Here is a 27,252-nt window from a genome sequence, read left to right on the forward strand (position 1 = left end):
CAGTGATAAAGTGGAGTTTTATTGTCTTATCTATGAATGTAAATTATGAAAAATAATGATTCATAAATTAGAATGAGTTTAATGGTGTCACAAAAGAGCAAAAAAAGAGAAATATATCAGTCTATCAACTACAATGCATTCTTATTTCTCTAAATTTGTAAAAGATGCAGTTATGTCTCAAGTTCATTAAAAATATATTATTGTCACTTTACAAATTTGTTATTGCAAATACACAATTACCAGCTATAAAACCAACCTTTGAAAACATAAAGAGACGAGAAGGATAAACAGATTTTTTTTTTTTTTTTTTTTTTGCTATGAAAATGTTCTTTTTAATAATAAAAAGTTCTGACAGTAAATAAAACCTGGCTTCTGACAGGGTGTGGTATAACACAGAAGCAGAGGTCAGATATGATGTAAACAGAGTAAACGCTCAATGATTAATTGTGAAGCTGTTACAAAATGTTTTATATCTCATAAAAAGCTTACATTTCAATTGAATAGCCTATTGAAGAAAAATTGCAAACATCACCCTGAATGATTCTCAGGTTCCTTCATAAGTATTATGGTTATTGATTTGCTTCTGCCCATCTTTACATACCTTCATAACAGAACTGGAAACAACTGACTTAACTTAAAAAAAAAAAAAAAAAACACATAATGGACTTTTTTTTGTAGTGTTCACTTTCCCTGTTGTAGTTTTTAAGAAACTCATTGCTGAATTCATAGTTAATCCGGCTGCTTGTTGGTCTGTAAGACTACAACGGGACAAAATCCAGTGGAAAAAAGAAAAATTGCCAATGAATATTCAAACTCAGATATGTAATATCTCAATAACCAAGATGTATGATACATTCTAAATATGCCATAAATACATTTCCCCCAAATTACAGACTTTGATGCAATGCTCTATAAGGCACAATATAATCTATTGAAATTCACTTATTGCTTTAAAGGACCTTGTCAGCCAAAAAATGACAATACATGATACTTTACCCAAAGTTATAATGGAATGAACAGATGACGATTAAAAAGTAAATGTGCCGTAATATGTGGCCACGCATGTTGGGGTCACATTTCACCCAAAACGTGAAGAAGAAAACGAAATAAACGATGCCTTTATTTCGTGCCCCCAAAAAATCTCATTACCTTAATGCAAAACAATTGCATTATCGAAAAATAATAATAAAAAAATTGAACCTCTTAAGTATTTATACATCATGGCTGTAGTAGTTGTACGGTCTTCCTTTTATGCATATTTAAATAAAACAATCATTGTTTTGCAGTCATTTTCTACTGTCATTCAATAATAATGGCTATTACAGTACTGAGAATCATCAGAATTACACACGCAGAAAGTTTTGGGGCAAAACTGTCACAATGCAAAAAGTCTTAATGGTCCTAAAAATAGTTGTTGTTTTTTAAGCAAAATATAATTTTGTAATAATTAGTTGAAATGGGAGTGGTTTGTTTTAATGAAGATAGACTGTTAAAAGTCTGTTAAAAGACGTGTAATAGTGTTGGGAATGTGTTCAGAACTCTTCATCCTCAGAACACAGATGACTCTGTTTCTTGCGAACGTTCCAGTGTAAACATTGAGCCAGACTCTCGAACCAGTCGTTCACCGGATCACGGAAACAGATGGAAGGAACAGGGAAGCATGAAGACGTGATGGTGATGCTAGAGAGTAGAGAGGAAAATCATGCATCAGGTTTACGAGGAAGCACACGCCAGTCTGCTTTGACATGCATGCTTACATCATACCCTAACCAGACGTGATGCAAAAACATTGGCGTGACACATAAAAGGCATCTTTTCCATGCTAATCAACTTTGCTTGGCAGATTACATACAAATTGTAGTCGGTTACAGATTCCAAGTTACATGACAAAAATGTAGTTAGTAATGTAATCCATTTAAAGTCCCCCTATAGTCAATTTTATTCCTTAAAACTCATCTTTGATCACCAAAATTATGTATTTAAATGTTTTTTTTTTCTTGAAAAAATGTTCTTCATGCCTTAAAATATCTTGAATGTAACTCGACAAACTTGCCTCATTTAGTATACGCGGTTCTATGAATATGCAAATGAGCCCCGCCTCCACTCGCTCAGATCCACTGGTTGACGATCACACGTTGATCTGATTGGTTACAAGGTAGTTGAACCAAGCACAGTCTCAAAAACATGCTTTGAAATCACTGGTGTTTCTGACGTCACAAACTACCTTGTAACCAATCAGATCAACGTGTGATCGTCAACGAGTGGATCTCTGAGCTGAGTGAGTGAGTGGAGGCGGGGCTCATTTGCATATTCATAGAACCGCGTATACTAAATGAGGCAAGGGTGTCGGGTTACATTCAAGCATGTAAGGCATGAAGTCATTTTTTTCCAAGGAAAAACATTTATATATGTAATTTTGGTGATCAAACATGAGTTTTAAGGGATAAAATGATTGACTACAGGGGGACTTTAACTTAAAATCTCAGAGCGTTCTTGAAGTGAACATATTAGGTCAAAGAGGTTCAGCTGAAAAAAAGTTGGTGAATCGCATACAGTGCATGTACACATGACATTACGGGAATTGTTTGATGGACAAAAGCCTTCCAGAGACAGTAAAACATGGTTAAATAACTCACTGAGTGATAATTCAAATAACAATTATTGTGTTCGTCAGGAGCTGCTTAAACATGCAGTGTTGCAATGTTGAGAAACACTTCTTAAAGTGAAATGATGTGTGTAGATCCTGTTCTTCTTTTGTGGGATGTGCATGTCGACACCCCGTGTTGAAAGCATTAAATGTGGAAGCTGAAGTCACGTACCTGTCCCCATATGCGATCTCCTGGCGCTTCCTTCCATCGAGAGACACCCAGGCCGTGTTTCTGGCATCACGGGTCAGCATAATCTGAAAGCACATCAGGGTTCAGTGAAGGTCCTCGTGCAGTCAAAGACCACGAGCAGAGGCTGTGGACAACGGGGCAATAATTGGTTCAAATAAAGTAATAAAAGCAAGTGATTGTACGGTTTTATTGAACAACACTGCTTAAAATAAGTGCGGTCAATCAATGAAAAAAAAAAAAAACTAGATTAATCAAACATTTTTGCTGTGATTAATCGAGATTAAAATCACTTTTTAAATATATTTTATAATGTAATCTTTTCATAGTTAATCTCCAAATTAATGTAGAGACAACATAAAGACATATATTTTAAATGCTTGTTTAATGGCATCTTTTTACGAATGAAGGCCAGTATCACTGATGTCTACACGATGTCTCGATGAAAATGATTTTTCCCCCCAGTTTTAAACATTAATTATAGCCATTCAACATTACAGTGTCATTGAAAGCTATAGATTTTTTTTTTAATTTATTAGGCTTCAACGTTTTTAAAGTGAACTTAAAACAATCCTCACATAAACCCTTCCAATGTTGTGGTTTCTCTCTTTTGTGAAATCACTTTCTCAGAGATCTCTGATGCCAGAAATATTACTTTATTTCACAACAAAGTCGAGCATCTCCTGCAGAAGATCACTCAAGACCTTTGCCCAGCTCACACATATATACCATACATCCTTTCCCAAAATTGGTAACACACCCTATAGATATTCTTGTACCATGTGACATACTTCAGGCTTCCAAAAAGGAATAATTTAAAACCAAAGTCACACACAGAGGAAATAATAATGTACAAATATATAGCTAAATTACTTATTTTCTAAATCATAAAATCTTCAACACCACTCCTCACATAAACCCATAATAATGTCATGTTCATGTGATTTCCCGTCTGACAGGGAGTAAACACACAGGCCGTTCACCTTGAGCTTCACGCCGGCCGGCACCACGATGGGTCTGAAGGACAGGGAGTGTGGGCAGATCGGCGTGATCATGATGGCAGGAACGTTTGGGTGGATCATCGAAGCTCCTGCTGCAACTGCGTATGCGGTGCTTCCAGTGGGAGTCGACACGATCACACCTGAGACAGGGCAGAGAGAGCGCAGTGATGCTTTTATCTTCTTTAAAGACTGTAAATGTTTAGAAAGGAGAATCTCTGAACATGAATTTCCTCATTGGTATTTTGTCTTTTTCAGTAAAATATCTGAACAGATGATGATGATGATTTGGTCTCTACCTTTGTTTTCAAGTCTCCAAGCGCATTAACATGCACGTTCTTAACCCGATTATGCTTAGGTGTGGTCATGTTAACGAGTCATAAACGGCTTAAAGCTCCCCTTAGTCAATAATTTTATCCCTTAAAACTCATCTTTGATCACCAAAATGTCATTTTTTTCCTTGAAATTTTATTTTTTACTTTACTTGATAATGTCGATGTACTTGAATGTAACTCGACACCCTTGCCTCGTTTAGTATACGTGGTTCTATGAATATGCAAATTAGCCCCGCCTCCACTCACTCACTCAGCTCAGAGATCCACTGGTTGACGATCACACGTTGATCTGATTGGTTACAAGGTAGTTTGTGACGTCAGAAACACCAGCGATTTCAAAGCGTGTTTTTGAGACTGTCTTTGGTTCGCTGCAGTTTTAAGGAGGAAATACTCAGCAATGGTGTCGACTTATGAATTTACACATGGTTTGTCTTAAAGCGTATTAAAAACACCACATAGACATATAAACACAGTTTGAAATCGCTGGTGTTTCTAAGGTCACAAACTACCTTCAAGGTCAAGAGGCCGGTGGGCTTTCGCATATCATTAACAGTGAACTAGCAGGCGAGTCTCAATCCCAGCCTATGTTTTTGTTGATATGAAAAATCGGGTACATTCAGAAATATAGCGGGTGAATTATGTATGTGATGTATATAATGATTTTATGATGAATTATATGCCTTTCTCCACTGACGTTCTGAGTTGTAGCGTTTCTAGGCTGCTGAGATGCGAACAGGAACATAATTAGCAGTTTGATAACAGTCAAGCAAAAGGCTAATCAATCATATTAATTACCGTTATGTGTCAGACGTTGTAAAGAGCGAAACCATTGTGCAGAGTTTACTTCAGTAAGTAGGTTGAGTGGATCTCTGAACTGAGTGAGTGAGTGGAGGCGGGGCTCATTTGCATACTACATGAGGCCATGGTGTCGAGTTACATTCAAGATATTTTAGGGCATGAAGATTTTTTTCAAGGAAAAAACATTAAAATATGTAATTTTAATGATCAAAGATAAGTTTTAAGCGATACAATTATTGACTACAGGGGGACTTTAAGTGAACATAAACAGTTGTGACACATTTAAACATTTTTTCCTCGAAAAAAAAATTCTTCATGTCTTTAAATAGCTTGAATGTAACTCGACACCCTTGATTAATTCCTACGTGGTTCTCAGTGGCGTAGCGGACGATAGACGATGATCAGAAGATGATCAGCAGCAGCTAACGGCCTTATCAAGAGGATTTGACATTTCCAATTAATGTAGGCCCAATAAATGATTATTATTACTTTTATTATTAAACTAATAGGCTATTAGCTACAATTCAATTTCCCCACAATAATTTTATAGCGCATCACCCCATAACCGACGAGCTGCGAGGAAAATCTAAGACGAGTAAGATTGGCTTACTCCTCATTTCAAAAACAACTTGTTTAAAACGAAGTACTTCTCTTTAATTTTTTCACTACTTTTGGTCCACAAGAGAAATATTAAGAAAATAAATGAAGACAGTTATATACCGCAAACAGCACGTTAAAGCAGATTAAGCTCTCATCGTCTCTGAGAGAATGTGCACTGTTAATGCAGCGTCACGTTTTTACTTTCTCCTTCTGTAGGTAATAATTGACTGGGGTTTCAGACTTCTCCACCGCCATAACTCTAGAGCAAAGTTTGCACATTGCTTCTGTGATATCCACTGACTCGCCTTCATGGTTTATAATGTAAATATTTCCAATATTGTGCAAAAATTTCCTTTATCAACAATTGCTTGCAAAATAACGGACAGAGATTTAGATTTTGCATATGTCATTACCTGTGATAAAATCAAGTAAATTATTAAATGAGTAGCTAAATAAACAAGCACGCTAAATCAACAGACAGAATTAGTGGCTGCTGTCACTTTAAGAGCAGCCGCTGCTGATCTCACACTCATTCTCTCACAACTCTTTACGTTCATTTAAGACTTTGGTTAACTCATTTAAAACTGCTCTTATGAGGATACTCGACAAAACTGACAGTTTGGCATAACTGTGTTATTGTTCGTTCAAGCGCGAAAGAGAACTCGATTCTGACCAAGCGGCAACTTCCAGTCTCTCTCTTGACTCCAACACAGAAGTGAGTTAAACTGCAGTTCATCGACTGGCCACTAGAGACAGGCTGCAGAAGAGAGTCAATCCCATAGACCCGCATGTTAAAATGCCCAACTTTACTGCAGCAAAAAACATGTTTACAGCCTGGTGCAAAAAGTGGTTTTGGTCTATATGGCTAATTTTGCCCTTCATGACGACTGTGAGGGGGGTGAATATTTTTATAACTCATCCGTTTAAATTATATCAAGCCTTAAAGTTCTGCATAATTAAGGGCGTGGCCACTTGAGTGACAGGTGGATTGCCGCTGATGTCACTACTAGCTGTTTGTCTGCTGTCTGTTAGCATCACGTCACCTCAGCTAATCCACCTCGCTGCATTTACGGTTATCAGGGAGTAACGCTGCCAAGATGGCGACGGCCGGCTCCGCCCACTATAAAAATTCTCTTCAGAAACATACGGGTGACGTCACGGACACTACGTCCATATTTTTTTACAGTCTATGATACTGGCACGCGTCTTTCTGTGGGTCTTATGTGTGTCACATAAAGAGGATATTCACAGGCAGCGCGTCCTCTTTTGATTTGTTGCACTTGAATAGTTTAAAAGCATTTGCATGAATAGGAGAGTGGTCATATAATGTAACGCTAGCCAACGGATGACAGAAGAAACGGATGCTGCGTTAAATATTTTCAACGCGTTAAACTGGAAAAAATTAAAGCGACAACGTTGACAGCCCTACTTAAAATACATACTCTAATATACATAATATAAATATAATCAATTTATGTACATTACGCATTATATCAAATGCCTGCAGAGGGCGCCAGCGGCCTGGTGATGGGAAGTTCGGATCATTTTACAGACTCGGATCTTTGAATCTCGTTCATCAAAATAAATTAATCTTTTTTCAAGTCATTTCGTTAATTTCAGCAGAATACAATTAAAATGTTACATGTTAATAGCCAAATTCCCCACCGCATCTACTTATGAAACGTTAATCACATTTCAAATAAGAAAAACACTATAATACAGCCAAGGTGTTAATTCACCTGCACCTCCCGGTCCGAGTCGTTCGCCCTTTTGTTTTGTCCCGTCACATCCCCAGTCTGAAGCTATACAGTCTGTACCGGAAACAGAAATGATTAGTTCACCTCTCGAGTCTTCAGGTCCGAGTCGTTCGTTCTTTTGTCATGTGACCTCTTCCCGGCTCAGTATCTTGCAACAAAGACAACACTTTCTCCATCATACGGATAAAGTTTAAAGCATTAACCATCTCTTTATTACCATATTCAATTTTATGGAAAAGAACCATTACCATCATGACAGAAATTCACAAATTTATCAATTATAAGAAATAGAAAAGCTACAATTTAAGACCAGAAACGCGTCACGTAACTCCAATAATAAAAAATAAATAACTAAAAGCTTGTTTGTAAGAAAGGCTGGGAGTTGTGGTATCCAATACAACAATAGAACGAACGACTCGAAGTCTCGAGAGGTGAACTAATCATTTCTGTTTTCTGTACAGAACCTATAGGACGTTGCGCATGCACGTTCAACACAAAATGAACGAATCACTCTCTGAGTCAACTCGTTGTTCTCGAGTCATATTAAAGATTCGTTTGAAATCTTTAATATTTGGCCACTTCTGATACTTATGAAAGAAAAACAACATGTGGACATCAAAACATGCAAACTCAGAGAAAAGGTTTAAACTTTTATTTTGAAATCGCGATGATGTAAGATTTGAGATCTTACAAATCTGATGAAATGCCGCATTTTGTGTTCCCAGATGAACGTTATAAGCAACCCAAACTCACAGCATGTGCAGAGATGGAGTTTGTAAACTGAGCCGCTGAGACGCTCCATGCATGTTCATAACAGCGCTTTTATTTATTTAATTATCGTATGTGCCATTGACTTTAGAGCAGGTTTCAGTCGGTCAATGGCTCAGTCTATTTCAGTTCCTCAAAATAGCAACACACCAACAATGCGCCTGAACACACACCTGGTTTTCAGACCAGCCGCCCATGGGCACACAAATAGGTGCAAATGCATTTGCTATTTAAACAATGTAAAAGATGAAAACTGCTTCAGGCTGGAACTAGCATAAACACTTGCGTCGCGCCTGGCGCTTTGCACAGAAATCCTCCCTCTAAACTAAAGCATGCCATATTTTCCACATCTCAATGAATTAAAGTGAGAAAAACTGGATAATTTTTTTTACTTTTACTTTAAGCAGTAAAAGTAAAATTTACTGCTTAAAATAATAAGGTTTAAAATAGTAGGCTTCATGTTTTCAAATATATGAAAAGCAGGCATAGTGATGATGTGAGTAATGATACATCTCATATTAAAATAATACAAATCGTTTTTACTCATTTGGAGTCAATTAATTAATTTACCTTAATTATTATTTTTGGAACAGAAAAAAAGGCTAAACAGATAGCCTAACTAATCCTAATCTGTGGTCGTTTTGTAAAATGAGATCAAATTGACCTACTTGACAAAGAGAACATACCACCAATTACATAAAGTTGTGAGTCGTCAGTGAGGAGCTGCTGCTTTAATTTTGTTTTGTTGTGTTGGTTTATTTTGTGAGTAAAGTTACATTTGCTGGTTCCCGCCTCCTCCTTCCTTGAGCCGACATGTTGGAACACGAGTGTTTTTAACGCTTTATTTAAAATCACAACTCACATAACAATTGGAATACTCCGAGTCAGATACATGAATGATTATGTTTTGACGTTCCGGGAAATAACCTGATTTATTAGTAAAGTCTCGTAAACACAGTTCACTTGCACTGTCAGTTTATTAGTTTGCATGCAAACTGGGACAACAGGTTATTTCATTATGCTGATTTTTGTGAGTTATCAGCATATTGGTGTGCATGCTAAACATGCTTATTTTTTGTTCGGTATGTTTTTGGTACAGAAGGGGTGAAAAAACAACAAGTTTATTTTATACAGCGCCTTTCTGCAAACTCAAGGTCACTTTACAATGCAATAACAAATAACATGACAGCAATTATAGAGAACACGTACAGAAACAGATAAGCATACATAAAATGAAACGGAAAAACGTTTGGCGAAAAGAAATGTTTTAAGGTGATGTATAGATCATGAAGTCTTTGGCTCGGTCTTTAAAAAAAGTCTATCAATATTGCGGTGAAATCTTCGTACTGCAGTTTATGGTGTAAAATGGAGGAAGAGGTTTAAAGTGCTTCCCCTTTTGGATAAGAAATATCTTAGCAAACTGTATGTTTTAGTCAGTATTATTGTGCTTCCTTTCTTTTGCGTTCCGTCTGCTTGACTCACATGAATTGAGTTTAACAGTGACTCGCTTGTTGTCAGGAACCTTTATGCAAAAAGAATTTCTAAAATTTACAGATAAAAAAAATACTATAAAACCGTATCACTGTGTATCAAGGGCTGAGGAAGAGCTGAAATTCAGATATGCTAGTGGGAGTTTGGTTTCCGATACGCATTGTAAGTAGTCAACCAATCACAACAGACTGGACCATCTGACCAATCAGAGCAGAGCAATCAGGTTTAGAGAAACTGAATCCTTGATCGAACCGTTTCAGACACTGTGAGAAAAGAGCTGATGCTTCAATGGAAATTATGAGTGTTTTTTTACCTTGGATGCTTGTAAACTTATTGTAGGAGACTCCAAAACAAAACTAGTGACCTTTACAATAGCATAATAGGGGAACTTCAAACGTAAATTAATCCATTAAGGACGTAGGTATTTTATTTTTACAGGAAACAAACAGAAAGGACATAAAACTGATGTTTTTTGCAGTATAATAGACTGATAGACTGTCATAACATGAGTAATTCACTGGATTACACTGGTTCACACTAACCATCTCCCTGAACGGTGGTGATCAGGTGACCATCCAGAAACAAGTCCAAATTAGAGAGGTAGGACGATGGACCTCGGTCTACAACAACTTCATTCAGCACCTGACAGAGGAAGACAGATTTATCATTTACAGAAAATAACAACAGCTTTACACATGAAAATATCTGAAAGCAACAAATAAAACAACTGAATAACTGCCCAAAAAGTAAAATATCATTGTTCAAGTTGGTTATATTAACATGATATCAGATTAAGGATTAAGGGGACCTATTATGCAAAAATCACTTTTACATGGTGTTTGAACATAAATGTGTGTCAGCAGTGTGTACACAACCACCCTATAATGGTAAAAATCCACCCACTCCTTTTATTATATTGTCCATGAATCATAAACAGTGACTCAAAATGAGTCGTTCGCGGTTTCTCTACATTGTGTCGCCCACGATCCTGTATCAATGAACACAGAACACGTTTTTCCATCTCACTTGTCCATTGCTTTTCTATGTAGACGTGCTTAGCTGGCGTATCCGAAGCACGAGCTGTAAAGGCTCCGCCCTCTTCTGGAAAGGGGGCGGGAGAAGCAGCTCATTTGCATTTAAAGATACACATACACACACACACACACACACACACAAAACCGCAAGTTTTTGCTTTCACACAAAAAGTAGCATTTTGGGCATGGTATAATAAATGATCTGTGGATCTGAAATTTCACATACACATTCTGGGGACGCCTGAGACTTGTATTACGTCTTGGCCATAATAGGTCCCCTTTAAAATTAATTAGTCAGTTGGCTGCCTGAAAGACAAGTAACTACTGAGAAAGCCTTTTATTATTAAGAGTCATATACACCAGGCATTTCTTAGTGACATGGATATATACTGTAGTTGTTAATCTTAGCCCTTCTGACAGAGATATTCAACAAGTAAATATGCTAAATGACCTTTCAGTACATGATACTATCAGTCACACACATCATTTCTGCATAAGAAAAGGAGAACTGCACAGAGCAAACTACTGCATAGAATTTGTTACAAAAGTACTGCTTTTATTCTAATAAATGGTTTGACAGCATGCAGTGCTTTACTGTGCAATGTAAGCGTGCAGAATTTCTTGTTTGCAGTGCAGGCAGCGTCGCTGATTATTAAAGAAAGCAATCTCAATGTTTGTGATGTTACAAGACACCATCGAGGAGCACCACACCATGTTGTGTTACATGTAGGACAATAACAGCTTTTTGCACTTATCATTTCTTCTTAGTTTTTTGTTATCAGTGATGTGCATTAGGGTATTATGTTACATCTTATGTTATTAAATTAATGTTTATTGCACTTTTTAGTGTAATGTTGTTCTTTTGTATTGCATGCAGTTTGAGGTCATAACATGAGAAATCAAATTTGCCTTGATCTTTTGATATATAATAGGTCTTTGCACCATTAAAGGGCACCTATTATGCAAAATTCACTTTTACATGGTGTTTGAACATAAATGTGTGTTGGCAGTGTGTGAGCAAAACCACCCTAGAATGATAAAAATCCACCCAATAGTTTTTTTACTATCTCAATAAATCATAAGCACTGTCTCAGAACACCCTGTTCTAGATTTCTCTCACTGTGACGTAGAAATTAGCTAAGCCACACCGACGTGATTTGATTGACATCTGGTTTTGGCATAGACCCCGCCCTCGGTGATCTGCATCCTCCATCAACGACAGCCGGTAATGTCTCCTAAGAAGTGTAGCAGTAGGTGTTCTGTTGTGGGATGTAAGAATGGACATAGGCTTCACTGACATCAGAGCCACCGAAAACGCAGCGGATGGATTTTATTTATGAAGAAAAGGCACCACTTAAACTTCCTAAATACGAGATTCATTTTCTGACTGACTGTTTATAGTGAACGAGGGTCAAAGTTAATCCTCAAGTGTGGATCGTTGCCTACAGTTCGCGATCCAATATCACCTCCAGAAGAAGTAAGTGTATTTTATGATTTTTGAGCAAATAGTCATTTCAATCGATGTCAGCCAGTTCAACAACAAATGCGTCTAAAGCTATTTATTGTCGTCGTCATAGGATGTCTCAACAAACAACGTCAGACAGTTTTATGTCACCTAGGCATTTTTTTGCAGCATTTACAAATGTAAATAAATTAAGGTCTGCTCTATCTCCATAGACAGTAGGCTATATAAACATCTATCTCCCTCCCCTTAATAAATAAATAAATAAATAAATCGTTTGTACTTAGCAAACGTTATCACAGTAGTGTGTGTGTGTGTGTGTGTGTGTGTGTGTGTGTGTAACGTTACTAGTTTCAAAAAATTGCGCGAACGTTATCACAGTTCGTGTGTGTGTGTGTGTGTGTGTGTGTTGCACATCCATAATGGCAAAGGGGACGCGATTAAAACTTTGTAAGTACATAAATGTATCAAATAACCATTCCGAGACGTTTAGTCCATTCTCATTCGTGTTTATTCTGTGCCGGAGTCTCTTCATCATCTGGGTCCAGCAGCAGGGCGGGGATATGCAGCTCATTTACATTTAAAGTGGTAGGCGCCAAAACAGCTCTTTTTAAAACAGGCCCCAAAAATGACATTTTCAAATGGTTATAATAAATTAACTGTGGGGTATTTTGTGCTGAAACTTCACAAATGCATTCTGGGGACACCCAAGACCAATATTACATCTTCTAAAAAGGGGCATAATAGGTGCCCTTTAAAACATCCTGCAAGTTTCATAGATTAAAAAGCTCTCCTCATTATAAACAAAGCATTTAAAGCTCCAAAAACGGCTCATTTTAAATTGCGGGATTTGTGATGTCACACGGGCAAACACATTTGCATATGACTGCCTCGAGAGCAAGACATCGTCGAATTGTTTTACATCATCGCACCATAGGCCCCGCCCATTGGTTTTCAGTTGCTTAACAGCAAACAGAAGCCATTATAATCACTGACGCTGTCTACACTGATACACACATCTGTATACTGTATCAGATTATAATCACTGACGCTGTCTACACTGATACACACATCTGTATACTGTATCAGATTTTATTACATGGCTTGGCTGAATTCCGATATAGAATGCGGTCTGTTATTTCTTTATAACAGACCGCTGCGAAGTATAACAGACCGTTGCCATGAAAAACAGCGCGTTGCTATGGACGCGGAACGGACTATTTTCTTTAGCGGAAGCAATACAATCGTTTTTAAATCAATAACCCCTTTTTAAATCAATAATTCGCGGCAAATTATTTATTTATTTTGTAGGTAGCCATGTAATAAGCGGGATAATGTATAGTGAGCCGGTTGTTATAGTGAATAACAACCCCGACAGGCTGAACGGGATCCCGACGCGAAGCGGATTATACATTATCCCTTACATAATGACTGACGCTGTCTACACACATCTGTTTACTGTATCAGATTATAATGACTGACGCTGTCTACACTGATACACACATCTGTTTACTGTATCAGATTATAATGACTGACGCTGTCTACACTGATACACACATCTGTATACTGTATCAGATTATAATGACTGACGCTGTCTACACTGATACAGTATACAGATGTGTGTTCAGATTATAATGACTGACGCTGATACACTGATACACACATCTGTATACTGTATCAGATTATAATGACTGACGCTGTCTACACTGATACAGTATACAGATGTGTGTTCAGATTATAATGACTGACGCTGATACACTGATACACACATCTGTTTACTGTATCAGATTATAATGACTGACGCTGTCTACACTGATACACACATCTGTATACTGTATCAGATTATAATGACTGACGCTGTCTACACTGATACACACATCTGTTTACTGTATCAGATTATAATGACTGACGCTGTCTACACACATCTGTATACTGTATCAGATTATAATGACTGACGCTGTCTACACTGATACACACATCTGTTTACTGTATCAGATTATAATGACTGACACTGTCTACACTGATACACACATCTGTATACTGTATCAGATTATAATCACTGACGCTGTCTACACTGATACACACATCTGTATACTGTATCAGATTATAATGACTGACGCTGTCTACACTGATACACACATCTGTTTACTGTATCAGATTATAATGACTGACGCTGTCTACACTGATACACACATCTGTATACTGTATCAGATTATAATGACTGACGCTGTCTACACTGATACACACATCTGTATACTGTATCAGATTATAATGACTGACGCTGTCTACACTGATACACACATCTGTTTACTGTATCAGATTATAATGACTGACGCTGTCTACACTGATACACACATCTGTTTACTGTATCAGATTATAATGACTGACGCTGTCTACACTGATACACACATCTGTATACTGTATCAGATTATAATGACTGACGCTGTCTACATTGATACAGTATACAGATGTGTGTTCAGATTATAATGACTGACGCTGATACACTGATACAGTATACAGATGTGTGTTCAGATTATAATGACTGACGCTGTCTACACTGATACAGTATACAGATGTGTGTTCAGATTATAACGACTGACGCCGATACACTGATACAGTATACAGATGTGTGTTCAGATTATAATGACTGACGCTGATACACTGATACAGCATACAGATGTGTGTTCAGATTATAATGACTGACGCTGATACACTGATACAGTATACAGATGTGTGTTCAGATTATAATGACTGACGCTGTCTACACTGATACAGTATACAGATGTGTGTTCAGATTATAATGACTGACGCCGATACACTGATACAGTATACAGATGTGTGTTCAGATTATAACGACTGACGCCGATACACTGATACAGTATACAGATGTGTGTTCAGATTATAATGACTGACGCTGATACACTGATACAGTATACAGATGTGTGTTCAGATTATAATGACTGACGCTGATACACTGATACAGTATACAGATGTGTGTTCAGATTATAATGACTGACGCTGTCTACACTGATACAGTATACAGATGTGTGTTCAGATTATAACGACTGACGCCGATACACTGATACAGTATACAGATGTGTGTTCAGATTATAATGACTGACGCTGATACACTGATACAGTATACAGATGTGTGTTCAGCTTCTGACGAACTCCACGTGCTTGAGTCTGTCAACAACAGGACAAATGTAAGAGTGAAAGAACGTTCACTTTGAGCGTATAGTTTAAAAAGCTTGTTTGCGTATCTGTACAGAATTAAGAAGGATCTCAGCAACAGAAACAAGTGGATGTTTATTTTAATGGCGAGGATCACGTCGAGGATTATATGTTTGTTCAGAGCATATTATTTAGTCAGCAAGGCACAGTGTAATGGAGAGTTTGCAAAGAATCTTTTTTTGAAAGATGAAGCAGCGATTGTATTGGATCAGACAGCAGCTGCATCGTAAACCGCAAATAAATGATTTTATAATGCTTTGTCTGTAAATGTTTATGGATAATGTTTTATCAATAGTGAGAGGGTGTTGATACTGTTTCCTATGCAATGACGTTAGCCAATAAAAACGGATCATTTCAGACAGAGGGTAAGAATGAGGGTTGAAAATAATAGTTTTCCTCATATACATTTGTTTTTGGTGCAAAAAAAACCCAAAGCTTTATTAACATTATAAGTGAACCTCAAGGAACAATTAAAATCTCTATTAAAATAATAAAAAAAAACATGTTATGACCCTTTTAAATGGTTTGCTTGATGACGGACATGCAAACATTGAAAGGACAATCATTTTAATTTAGTAGGGACATTTAAAATGAAAAATCCAATATGTAATGCAAGAAGCTACTGAACAGTGTAATGAGAATACTGGAAAAGAAGTGTAATTCCCTGGATCATTACAGGAAATGTGGCACTCACTTGATACTGCATAGTTTTGTGTTTGGGTTCAGAGTCTCCGTTAGTGATGATTAAGCTCGATTCCTCCACAGGTCCCTTCTCTCTGCACTCTTTCACTACCTTCACTTCCAGACGACTGCGTAAAATAATCGCAGCATTTCCTACAAACAGAACAAGAAAACACTGCATAAATCCTCTACACATACAACCATTACATTTCTACACTGCATGAAAACAATGCTGTTCATGAAAAGAGAGACGGCGTGAACCCAAACAAGCCATAATAAAGAATTTGATCAGTTACACTTTATTTCAATAGTCCACTTTAGACATTCTAATAACTATAAGTAACTTTGCAACTACATGTCAACTGACACTCATTAGAGTATTAGTAGACTGTTAGTAGTTGCAAAGTTACTTCTAGTCAGTAGAATGTCTAAAGAGGACCATCGAAATAAAGTGTAACCATTTGATTTTACATGCTGAACTTCTAAAATCACTCTAAAATCTATTAGATTGAACTGATGTCTATTGTTGGTCCCAGGTAAAGCAGTTTTCATAAGCAATTTACCTCACTACTGTGACACGAGAGCAATATCATTCCTATAAATCGATACTTTGAAGCACAATACAGCCGCAGAAGTGTAAAGATTATTGAAAGAAACCAGATGGGAAAGTTTAATATTTCAGACCGTTTTGACAACCTGGAACCTGAGAAAAGTGTCACAAATATAAACTGTGAAAAACCAGATGTCCTCTTACTGTGTAATGACTTACCTTCTATAACCTGGTTGACCTGAGATTGGTATGTGTCGAAGTTAAATGGTGTAAGAAATCCCAGAGAACCCAAATGGAAGGCCATGACAGGAGGCACACTCTCCTACACACACACACATTTATATTTAGGCTTTTAAAGGGTGTTCACAGTGACAGCAATTTGCAGTAACAAAGCCGCAAGAAGCCACTCAATTTCAATTTGAGTTTGCAATCTCTGGCAACATAAACATCATAAGGTGAGCATGTACAATGCGGTGAAAATAAAAGTTTAATTTTATGCAAATGAGCAATGACCAGGGGCGCAAAATACATTGAAAAAAATGATAATCAAGATTATGATTACAGATGCCATGATTAACAAAGAGTGACAATTCCATTTACATCAACTCGTGATGTGTTTAAGGTTTGATGAGTGTTTGCAGAAAAACTCACTCACTCACTCACTCACTCACTCACTCACTCACTCACTCACTCACTCACTCACTCACTCACTCACTCACTCACTCACTCACTCACTCACTCACTCACTCACTCACTCACTCACTCTCGCAACTAAAAGCAGCTGTCTGTCAGTCCATGATTCTAGTGTATCAAAATATACTGCGTTCCAAACTGCATAAATGATGCTTCTGAAAAGCATTTGGAAATAAAAACACTAAAATATTTTCAAACCTGGAAAAGAGAGGAAGCATACAGCAAAGTCCCATCTCCTCCCAAGCAAATGATGAAGTCGACACAATTGGAAATATCGTCATAATCTATGAAACAGGTCAACAGGTCACATGTAAATTTTACACATTACATCTTTACTCAGGAACACTTCAGTTTTTAAGTCCTAAGCAGATTTTATAATCACTGCAATGGTTTCCCTTATATATTGGAGAACAGTCGTCAACTAAATGTAGCTGCCTATTTCTGACAATATACTGTAGTTTAACTACTTTGAATTAACTGTTTAAAGTCCCCCTGTGGTGAAAATCAAGTTTCTAACATTGTTTATGTGTCTATGTGGTGTTTTTAATATGCTTTAAGACAAACCATGTGTAAATTCATAAGTCGACACCATTGCTGAGTATTTCCTCCTTAAAACTGCAGTGAACCAAAGACAGTCTCAAAAACACGCTTTGAAATCGCTGGTGTTTCTGACGTCACAAACTACCTTGTAACCAATCAGATCAATGTGTGATCGTCAACCAGTGGATCTCTGAGCTGAGTGAGTGAGTGGAGGCGGGGCTCATTTGCATATTCATAGAACCGCGTATACTAAATGAGGCAAGGGTGTCGAGTTACATTCAAGATATTTTAAGGAAAAAAACATTTAAATATGTAATTTTGTTTTAAAGGATAAATTATTGACTACAAAGGGACTTTAAAATAATTGTAACAGTTTCAAAGTAGCACATTACGTGGTTGTGTAAAAGTAATGGAAATATATTCAACTGACAGCACACAATTTGATAATATTCTATTATGTATTCATCAGTGCATTCACACACTGAAGTGCACACACACAAACAAATTACATAAGGAATAACAAAGTAGTTTTGGATAAATCCTCACCTTCTCTAAAAGTGCAAAAGTTCTTCTTGACGGAGACAAAGCTCTCATTAGCAATGGCTGGATCTTCAATGACTTTTCTCTCCACATAAACAATCATATTTTTTTGCTAGAAGCCATTGATGCAGAGAACAAACACAACGACAGAAAAGAGCAAATATGAACAGATGTCAGGAAACATTATGCTTTGATTTTACTCAACTGATTTGAATAAAAAAAAAACACTTTACAAAAGCATTTTTGTTAATGCAATCAGTGACATATCAAAGATGCTCATTCAAATTTGCCACAAATTTACAAACAGATGTGGCCTTTAGTAATGTGCATATTACACAGTATTGCTGGCTGGTACACCGGTTCATCCAGTCTCAAGTTCGCGTACAATATGAATTTTTTACATACCGCCGTACCAGTGTGTAGCTGAAACAGTTTCTGCATCTATTCAATGGCCACGAAGATCGCAATATTGTGAGGGAACCTCTATTAACTGCAGATCATCATTAGCACTGCTTTCCATTGAACCATCTTTTCCCTTTGATGCACACACTACACGGCCACATCTGCATTTTCTCTTTTTTATTCTGTCTTCTCACCTGTGTCAGAAAAACGCAGAGATCTTTGAAAGGCTGCAGCAGACTGGCGTCTCTGATTTTCTTTATAATAAGGACACTTTTGGGTGGCTTGTTCCATGTCAACCTCTGACTGGCTGGATCTTGTATATGCCTGAGTGAATAGATATGAACAACACACTTTTGTCAATATAGTAGGGGTGTAAAGATAACCTCGCGTCACAATTCGATACATTTCACGATACTCCAAGACATATGGTAAAAAGTTAACAAAAAATGTACTGCTGATTAAAAAGCTAAATTTGGTGTTAAATTGTGTGTGTAAATGAATTGTCTTGGACTTGGTGCTGAAACCCAACGCACAGGACAATAGAGACACCAGAATAACAATATTCATGATTCTGAAGCTGAAAATACAGTATTATTTTAGATGAATATGCTTGAACTCTGACTAGATATATTTAAAATAATGTAGGCCATTTTTACTGGTAACATAATATAATTGGCATTATCACTATCAGGACCCACAAATATTCCCCCATTGCATTAGTATACATTATATCAAACATTACATATAGTTTAATGTAGTACTGACACTAAAACTCTGAAAACTTGATTTTTTTCTCCTAGTAATTTTCATTTTGGTGAATTATACACAATATAGATTGTCACCATCCACGATACATATTGTTGCATTTTTGTATTGCGATATATTGTTACACCCCTACAATATAGTGTTGTTACATTTAACATTTGACGTTCAGTGGGTGATGAAAGAATATTTAAACATGTTAAGGATTAAAGAGTTTTTTTTTTTTTTTTACATGCAACTGATTATTGTGCTGTAAAACACACAAAACATACCATTGAAACTGACTTCCTTGTAAGTCCAAGAAGAGATCTTATTGAAACCAGGTTGACTCATTTACTTCCTTGTGTTTTTATGATGTAATAGAGATCAGCCGAGTGAGTAACAACAGCTACATCATCGCATTGTAAGTGCAGTAATAAGGACAGACAGGAGAATTACTCAGTCTAAATCACTGCAATTAAAAATGACATTAAGGATCCTAAGGAATTAGAAGAGCGGCTGTTTATTTTCAATTATGTAAATGTCAAAGTAGAGTATTATTATTTCTGTAACTGTTCATTTCACTGTGGATTATTTAGTAAACAAGCCACCATTTGGCATAGGCTTTGCAAACAGACTCTGATAGAAAGATGGTCCTGATAATAACGCTGCAACATGTAAGAAACAATGTTAATTCTAATGTGTAATCTGTGATAAGAGATTTTTGATACGCAAAGACTCGTGCACAGTCAGACGTTCTTAGTCACATAATCATTTAATGCTGTTTAAGCAGCACTATGACCTGGTTTCACACACAAGCCTTAGATAGATTAAGTTAGGATTAGGCCTTAGTTAAATTAGGATATTTAAGTAGCTTTTATAAACGTGTCTTAGAAAAAACATTACTGTTGTGCATATGTCAATGCAAGTTGCTTTCAGTTAAGATATCTCAAACATGCTTTTTAGTCTGAGAATAGAGGGTATGACGTCACCGTCGGCCGGAGTGACTGCGGTTACACACACTGAGTGGCAGAAACACTGAGTGGCAGAAACACTGAGTGGCAAAAAGGCAGCACTGGTTGATAATGAGCATGAATACTGAAAACCACAAAACAGCTTTGAGATTGACAGTACAACTAGATTGAAAAGATATCTGCGGTATATTTTTACAGACTGCTGAACGCTACAGAACAGAGAAGCAAATAGATCACTGCAAATCACAGAAACAACTGGATCCAGGCAGAGAAAGGTGGATTTGCAGTCAATATGCTGGATTTAAGGGTAAAATCATACCCTATATATTGTATTGTTATATATTGTATCGTATATTCTGCATAATTTGATGTTTTTAAATAAACACTGACAAAAAACTATACAAGTTTAAGTGCTGGATGATATGATGATGTATATAACATTGATGTCAGTGATCACATGGATTTAGATCTGCCTATATTGTATTTATATAAAGCGTTCACAGGCAAATTTGCTTTACGTATTTCCCCGGCGTCGAAATCAGGCTCATATAAATGTCAGGACACATGATTCCTGCTGCATGTCAATATCTGTGGATCACTGGATCTTTGGTAAGTTGTAAGGAACACTATATCGAGCTTTAGTTTAAACCGATAATCGTTTTTTTTTTTACTCGTGTTTTCGCAGTTCCCTCTATTAACTCCAGTCACTCAGCAGCTCTTCTGCCACTCAGTCCGGCTGAGGGAGTGTGTTCCTGCAGGAAAGTGACGTCAACGCAAACCCTCTATAGGCTTAAGCCTTGTCTGTGAAACCGGGCATAAATCAAGCCAGTGACCAAACCATCAAAACTCTTCCCCTTAGTAGAAATGAAAATCATCCGTTACGAAAAGCACTTCCGTTCAGTGCAGCTCTCGCCAAAACCCCCATTTTAATCAATGATGCGGTTTACACTTCACAATGAAACTCTTATTTACATTGTGTTTGTTATGATGAAAGCATTAGTGAAATTGTGAGATCATTGCATTCATGGTCATAACAGACATGACTGTGCTGGGCTAAAGTCTCAGTGCTGCAACCTTTTATGCTTACTATAGTCAACACTCTTCACAATTATTTAACCTCGGCATCTGTAGTAAAAGGCAACCGTAGTAAAACGACTCACATGACAGCTTTAGGGTTCCTCAGCATGCAGGCTTTAGGCCCGAATGTGGTGACAGGGCTTGGTCCATGAAGTGACTGTGTCCTCCTTTAAAAGAGCAGAGAGATGACAAACATGACTATAGCATGGACCTCTAATTTTAAGTATATAATATAGCTGCAGGCAGCGATAACGGGCCCAAGCACTATGGTCCCATCGCAAATTGGTGTCTCTAGAAACACAATGCACAGTGAGAACATGCATTAAAATGAAAGAGGACTATGTCTATATCTGTTGTTCTGTAAAATAAAATAAAAAATAATGATAATATATACAGTATTCCCCAAGTCTATACTAGTCATGAACTTTTAAAATGGTGCATTAAACTTTTGGAAGACTGCAGTGGTATATATGGTGTATAGGAAAAAGGAAAAAGTTTTCTACTTTAAAGAAAGTAAAAAGAAAGTAAAAAAATATATATATATATCTTCCCCTTTACCCACATGACATTCAATATCACAGTACAGAACTAGTAAAACATTTTGTAAAGCAGAAGTGTTGCAAGTGTGGAAAGACTGTAGTTATGTAAACTATGTGGTAAGATAAGGCAATTGTGTGTTGGATGAAACTATATATATACACAATTGTTGAGATCAGGTTCTTACCAGGAAACTACTTCTGAGAGAAACTGATAGTGACACTGTAATACATCATCCAAACAGGTGTTTTCACTGTCATAGCTATAGGTTGTGTATTTCGGAAAGCTGTATACTGCAGACCATCCATACAGTTCTCCCATCATGTCCTTGGGTTTTAAATAACTTTGCCTAAAGTAACTTGCAGTTGAATCAGTTCAGGACTGTGTTTCTTTTCCAATAAAACAGCACTAACACCTTGTCAACTGAAATATATATACTAACAGACACGATTAAAGGCACTTCGAGTCTAAAGGCCCATGATATAATTCCAGCAAAATTGAAGAATGAATTGGTGATGTCAAATCCACCCACTCCTTTTTTTTTTTTTTATAATCCCCATAAATTAGGGCTGGGCGATATGGCTTTGGCCTTGTCGGATTCACAAAAAATCCGATTTACGATTTAAATCGATTTATTTTTCTTCCCCTCCTTAAAATCAATCTGCAGATAACAAAGAAATTGTTCAAAACAAGTTTTAACTTTATTTTGTTTTGATTTTCCCTTCTAGGATTTGATCTGGATTTCCCCCTTGGGGTTAAGGTGCAATCAGAAACAACAAGCCAAAAAGACAAGATGGCAGGATCTGCCTTTGTAAACAGTGAAAATGTAACATAACATAACGTAACATAACATAAAATGGGTGGATTGGGATTGGGATTGGGGGGGAATGTAAAAAAAAGAAGAAAAAAAAACTTGCATCACAATAAGTGTATTGTGATTGTCAAAACATTTGGTAACTAAACAGAATTTTATTAAGTTTAGTGACAACACAATGTTTACATGGAACAATGACTGGTATTATTATTGCTTTCACAATTTCAATACAATTCTTGTGATTTGATTCTGATCTTGATGCAATATCGATTCCTTTGGATAAATATTAGGTACAGTAGATACATGTTAATTTTTCCAAAAAAAAAATAAAAAAATAAAAATCATCTCACCTAATGCTGTAAACATACAGAGCCCTGTCAGCTGGTATTGTTATTAAAAGTTAAAAATAACATCTCAAATTAAAAATAATGCGTTTTTTATAACAACAACATAATAATATGTAATATAGTTATCATATTTAGCAAAATACTCCTCTCTACAGCAATTTTTTTTAAAGTCCCACTAACGTGCTATGGTCATTAAATGGCTTTCCTGAGGTAAAAGTAACGGTACGGGACGAATTGTTCTCCAGCTGTTTTATGGACCTCTTTCCGCGGTTGAAAAACACTGATCGATCGATTTTATTTCATTTCGGTAAGTTGAACTCTATCTTTCAAATTACCTATTGATCATTCGTGTTTATTTAGCCTACTATTAACTAGTGGTAAAGAGTAACAGAAGATCGGTTCACGTGCCGCTTGAACTCTGTCAGCGATCTGTCACGTCACATTTACAAGCGACAAAACGGTGTTTATTGTTTGAATTTCGAAATTATATTGACAGAATCTGAGAGCTGAGAATTTGTTTCATTGCAATAGTAACCTTCTCCGTCTTGTCTGTCGGTGTCAGTGTCCTCTTTGCTTCGCGATTTTTCTCTGCGTGAGAAAATGGATGTGTGGCGTGAGAGCGTGTAAAAAGTGACGATTGCATGAGTCTCAAGGTGAATTCGTGAGAGTTGGCAGCCCTGCGGATTCAGTTTGTAAGACTGTAGGTTGTTTTTTGGCGGGTGTGCTTGTGCTGCCGCGGTCTTGTTCGTTTGCCATGTTGTTTGTGTATCTCTATGGCAAACACGCAGGGGGAGGGCTGAGCCCGTTCAGAGCTACGGGAGCCCAGAGGGGAGCGTCGGCGAATGTTAAAGAGAAAATGATTTTCATTCAAACAAATCGACGTAAACTACACATTCGAGTTAATCGATAAAATCGATTTATCGGCCAGCCCTACCATAAATCATAAACAACAAGCGATTCCAGATAAGCCCCGCCCACGACTGGTGACAATCTGCAATATATGACAGTGTGGCTGCGTGACATTCTACAGTTTTGTTGTTGCCGGAGTATCCGGAGCACGAGCTGTAAAGGCTCCTCTTCTGTTTTTGCTCACGCCCAAATTGGGTGCAAATTTGACAAGCTATAATAAACTATCTATGGCGTATTTTTACATAATAGTTCCTCTTTAAGTCTAAATAGTTATTTTACCTGAACTTAGAAGAGCAATGTGCCGATGGCGTAGACATACTCCTGGTTTTAGTCCTGTTCCGGAAGACTTTCCCACGGAAAGGCTCCTCACTGCTATCACAGGCTGAGCAACACTTGGGAAAAGGCTCTGAGCTCGCATCTGACTTTAGTGTCCATTTAGACTCGCCAGAATTCTCCATCTGGATGGCAACGTTGGAACAAAAAGATAAAATATGAGCATCAGTTCACAAATACACTGCATACACACAGAAAGACACAGTCTCACAGTGCCAAGTTTCTCCCAGACTTACACACACTAACATGACACATGCCGCATTCAGGAAAAAAACAACACAACACTTAACAGAGAGCAACAATGTTCCACTTCTTGAAATGGTCAATGTTCTGCGCACCTGCAATACAATGACCTGAATGTTGGAACTGTCACTTAGCAATTTCTTAAGGTCAAAAAGTCAAATAGTTGCTCTCTCTGTGGTATTTTGTGCAAGTATTCTTTTTCTGAGCTGGGAACACTTGCAGATTCAGGAAGCTTTCACACCGGACACGTTTGCTGTGGTCAGAGTCCGAGCACAATGACCCCCGATTAAAACTTGACCCTATTGAACCCTGGTGCATTTGTGTTCATCTTACGTCGTCGCAAACGTGCATGGCACATGATAGAAAACATACTGTGTTTTCTATTGGTGCTAATAAGCACGGCAGAGTGAACGACACTTGAGTTTATTGTATGATCTGTTCATCTGCATGAAGGCAGACTCTTTTGAGGACTTTTTTCTTTTGTCAATCAACTTAGATAATGAATGTGTTTCCGAGTTTCTGTTAATTAAACCAATCTCCTTCATTGTATTAACTAAAAAATTTGATTTCAATAAACTCAATTTTAAGGCAACCAGGTAACTTACTTTTTTAAGTTAAGCCAGCAATAATTTTTTACAGTGAAGTCCTCCTGGAAATTCGAGGTCACTTTTGTATCTTCTCTTAATTAACTACGCAAAAATACAGCAATGATTTTAAACTTAGGGTTAGGTTAGGGTTAACTTCTAAAAAAAAAAATTAAAGAATGTGCATCAGGTTTCTTTTTTTAAATTAGTTTGTTAAGCCACTGTAAAGTTTAGCGTTACATAGTATATTGTTATATTACAATGCTACTATATTTTGCGCAGGGAATTAGATGATTGTGTTGTAAATAAAAAAGCCTGGCAACCTCACAGCTAAAAATCGGGGCTTAAAGAAAAGCCTGAGCTTCACACTCGTATTTACATACAACTTGTAAGTACAATGTTTCGACATGACTTGAACGCACCAACATTCATGCAAACAGCGCCACAGTTTCAAACTCAGGCCACTCCTACAGGTAGTCTCGGGTTCGCATGACAGCTTTCACATTACCAATTTTCTTTGTCCTTAAGACATTCCTCTTTAAACACAATAAGTATCAGCTGTTTGAAAGTTACCCACATTTGGTTTTCGACCATTGAAAATGGGTAAAGTTTTACAATTTGAACATGGAGCCACATTGAGATCGCCGTATCTATGAGAGTGAACCGTATAGGGCCTTTTAAATGAAAATTAAAAAAAAACGAGATAGGCCTACATTTCTATCTTCAACATTATTAGTTCTTCATATATTCCTCTTTAAAAGTTGCAATCTAAAAGTATATTAAGAGATCTTAAATAATTCCTGAGTTACAGACATGCAAACTTCGGGTAATAACACAAGAAGTGCCTTTCCCCATTTTTGAACTGTCACTGTTATGTAACAATGATTGCTTAAGTCAGCAGATTTTACTAATAGACCAACCATTCTCTGTGTATAAAATAAAGTAATGCTGCTGCCATCTTTCTTAAAGGGAAAGTTCAGCCAAAAATTAATATTCTGTCATTATTTACTCACTCACCCTCAAGTTTTTCCAAACCTGTATGAATTTCTTTCTTCTGCTGAACACAAATGAAGATGGAGTGAAGAATGTTGGTAACCAAACATCCATTGACTTCCATAGTAGGAAAAAAAATACTATGGATTTTAATGAGTTAATTATGACAGAATTTTCATTTTTGGGTGAACTGTCCCTTTAAGTCATTTTTAACCCCTGTAATTTGGGGGTAAAAACCCTCCACATCTCATGTGAAAATTGTCATTTTAACCCCTTCTACAAAATAGTGAACTACTCAGCAAATATACATCCAATTATGACATTTAATATTTTGTCTCTTCTTCTTCTTCTTCATTTATGTATTTCTTTCACCAGATTAATTATCAAAATCAAACATTGCACCTGGTGAACTCTGGCTCTGGTTGAGTTGACACGGCATGACCCAATAAACTGAGGCTTCGTTATACTATTTCACAAAGCCTGAAAGTTTACACACGGATTGTTCTTTAGTAGAAAATCTTGTTTCTAAGCTCGTCTAGACAGCATTTTTGTCGTGATCCGACTCAAAAACAATACATACACCTGCGATGGCCACAATCATACACGAGCCACAATACGCAATCGTTATAAACGGTTCAGTTTGACAGAAGAGTTATGAAATAAAAGCATTTAAGCACAGGTTTAATGAGTTAGCCGCTAATGAGAGACACAGTACTGTACCTCACACGGGCTCGATCCCGATCCTTTCAAAAAAACTAAACAAAACAGCTGATGTTTAGCCCACTATAAGGCTAGCAGTACAGCCTGCGTTATCCCCTGTGACTCTGGATGTAGAATATTAATACTTCCATCGCTATATGTTTCTGGACGGATCAAAGGCTAACGTTAACAGGTTTCTCTCTTCAGCTGTCATATATACACGAGCGAACACTTCCTCGAGATGACATCAAACCTCTGCGCCCATTGGCTCATTCTGATGGGGC

The 27,252-nt window shown here is 37.1% G+C and overlaps 1 protein-coding gene across 1 annotated transcript; it reads right to left on the reverse strand.

Annotated features, from left to right (window-relative positions):
• nadka (NAD kinase a) lies at positions 1–27,252 on the reverse strand. The gene is made up of 12 exons (XM_081348531.1): positions 26,990–27,252; positions 24,396–24,574; positions 21,593–21,676; positions 18,912–19,041; positions 18,322–18,427; positions 17,434–17,519; positions 16,762–16,864; positions 16,006–16,145; positions 10,124–10,223; positions 3,818–3,975; positions 2,820–2,902; positions 1–1,680 (listed from the first exon to the last, which is right to left on the reverse strand). Exons 2-12 carry the CDS (start codon positions 24,572–24,574, stop codon positions 1,533–1,535), a joined length of 1,317 nt encoding a protein of 438 aa, XP_081204657.1. The 5' UTR covers positions 26,990–27,252; the 3' UTR covers positions 1–1,532.

The sequence above is a fragment of the Scardinius erythrophthalmus genome (assembly GCF_964197995.2).
Source record: "Scardinius erythrophthalmus genome assembly, chromosome: 20".
NCBI lineage: Eukaryota > Metazoa > Chordata > Actinopteri > Cypriniformes > Leuciscidae > Scardinius > Scardinius erythrophthalmus.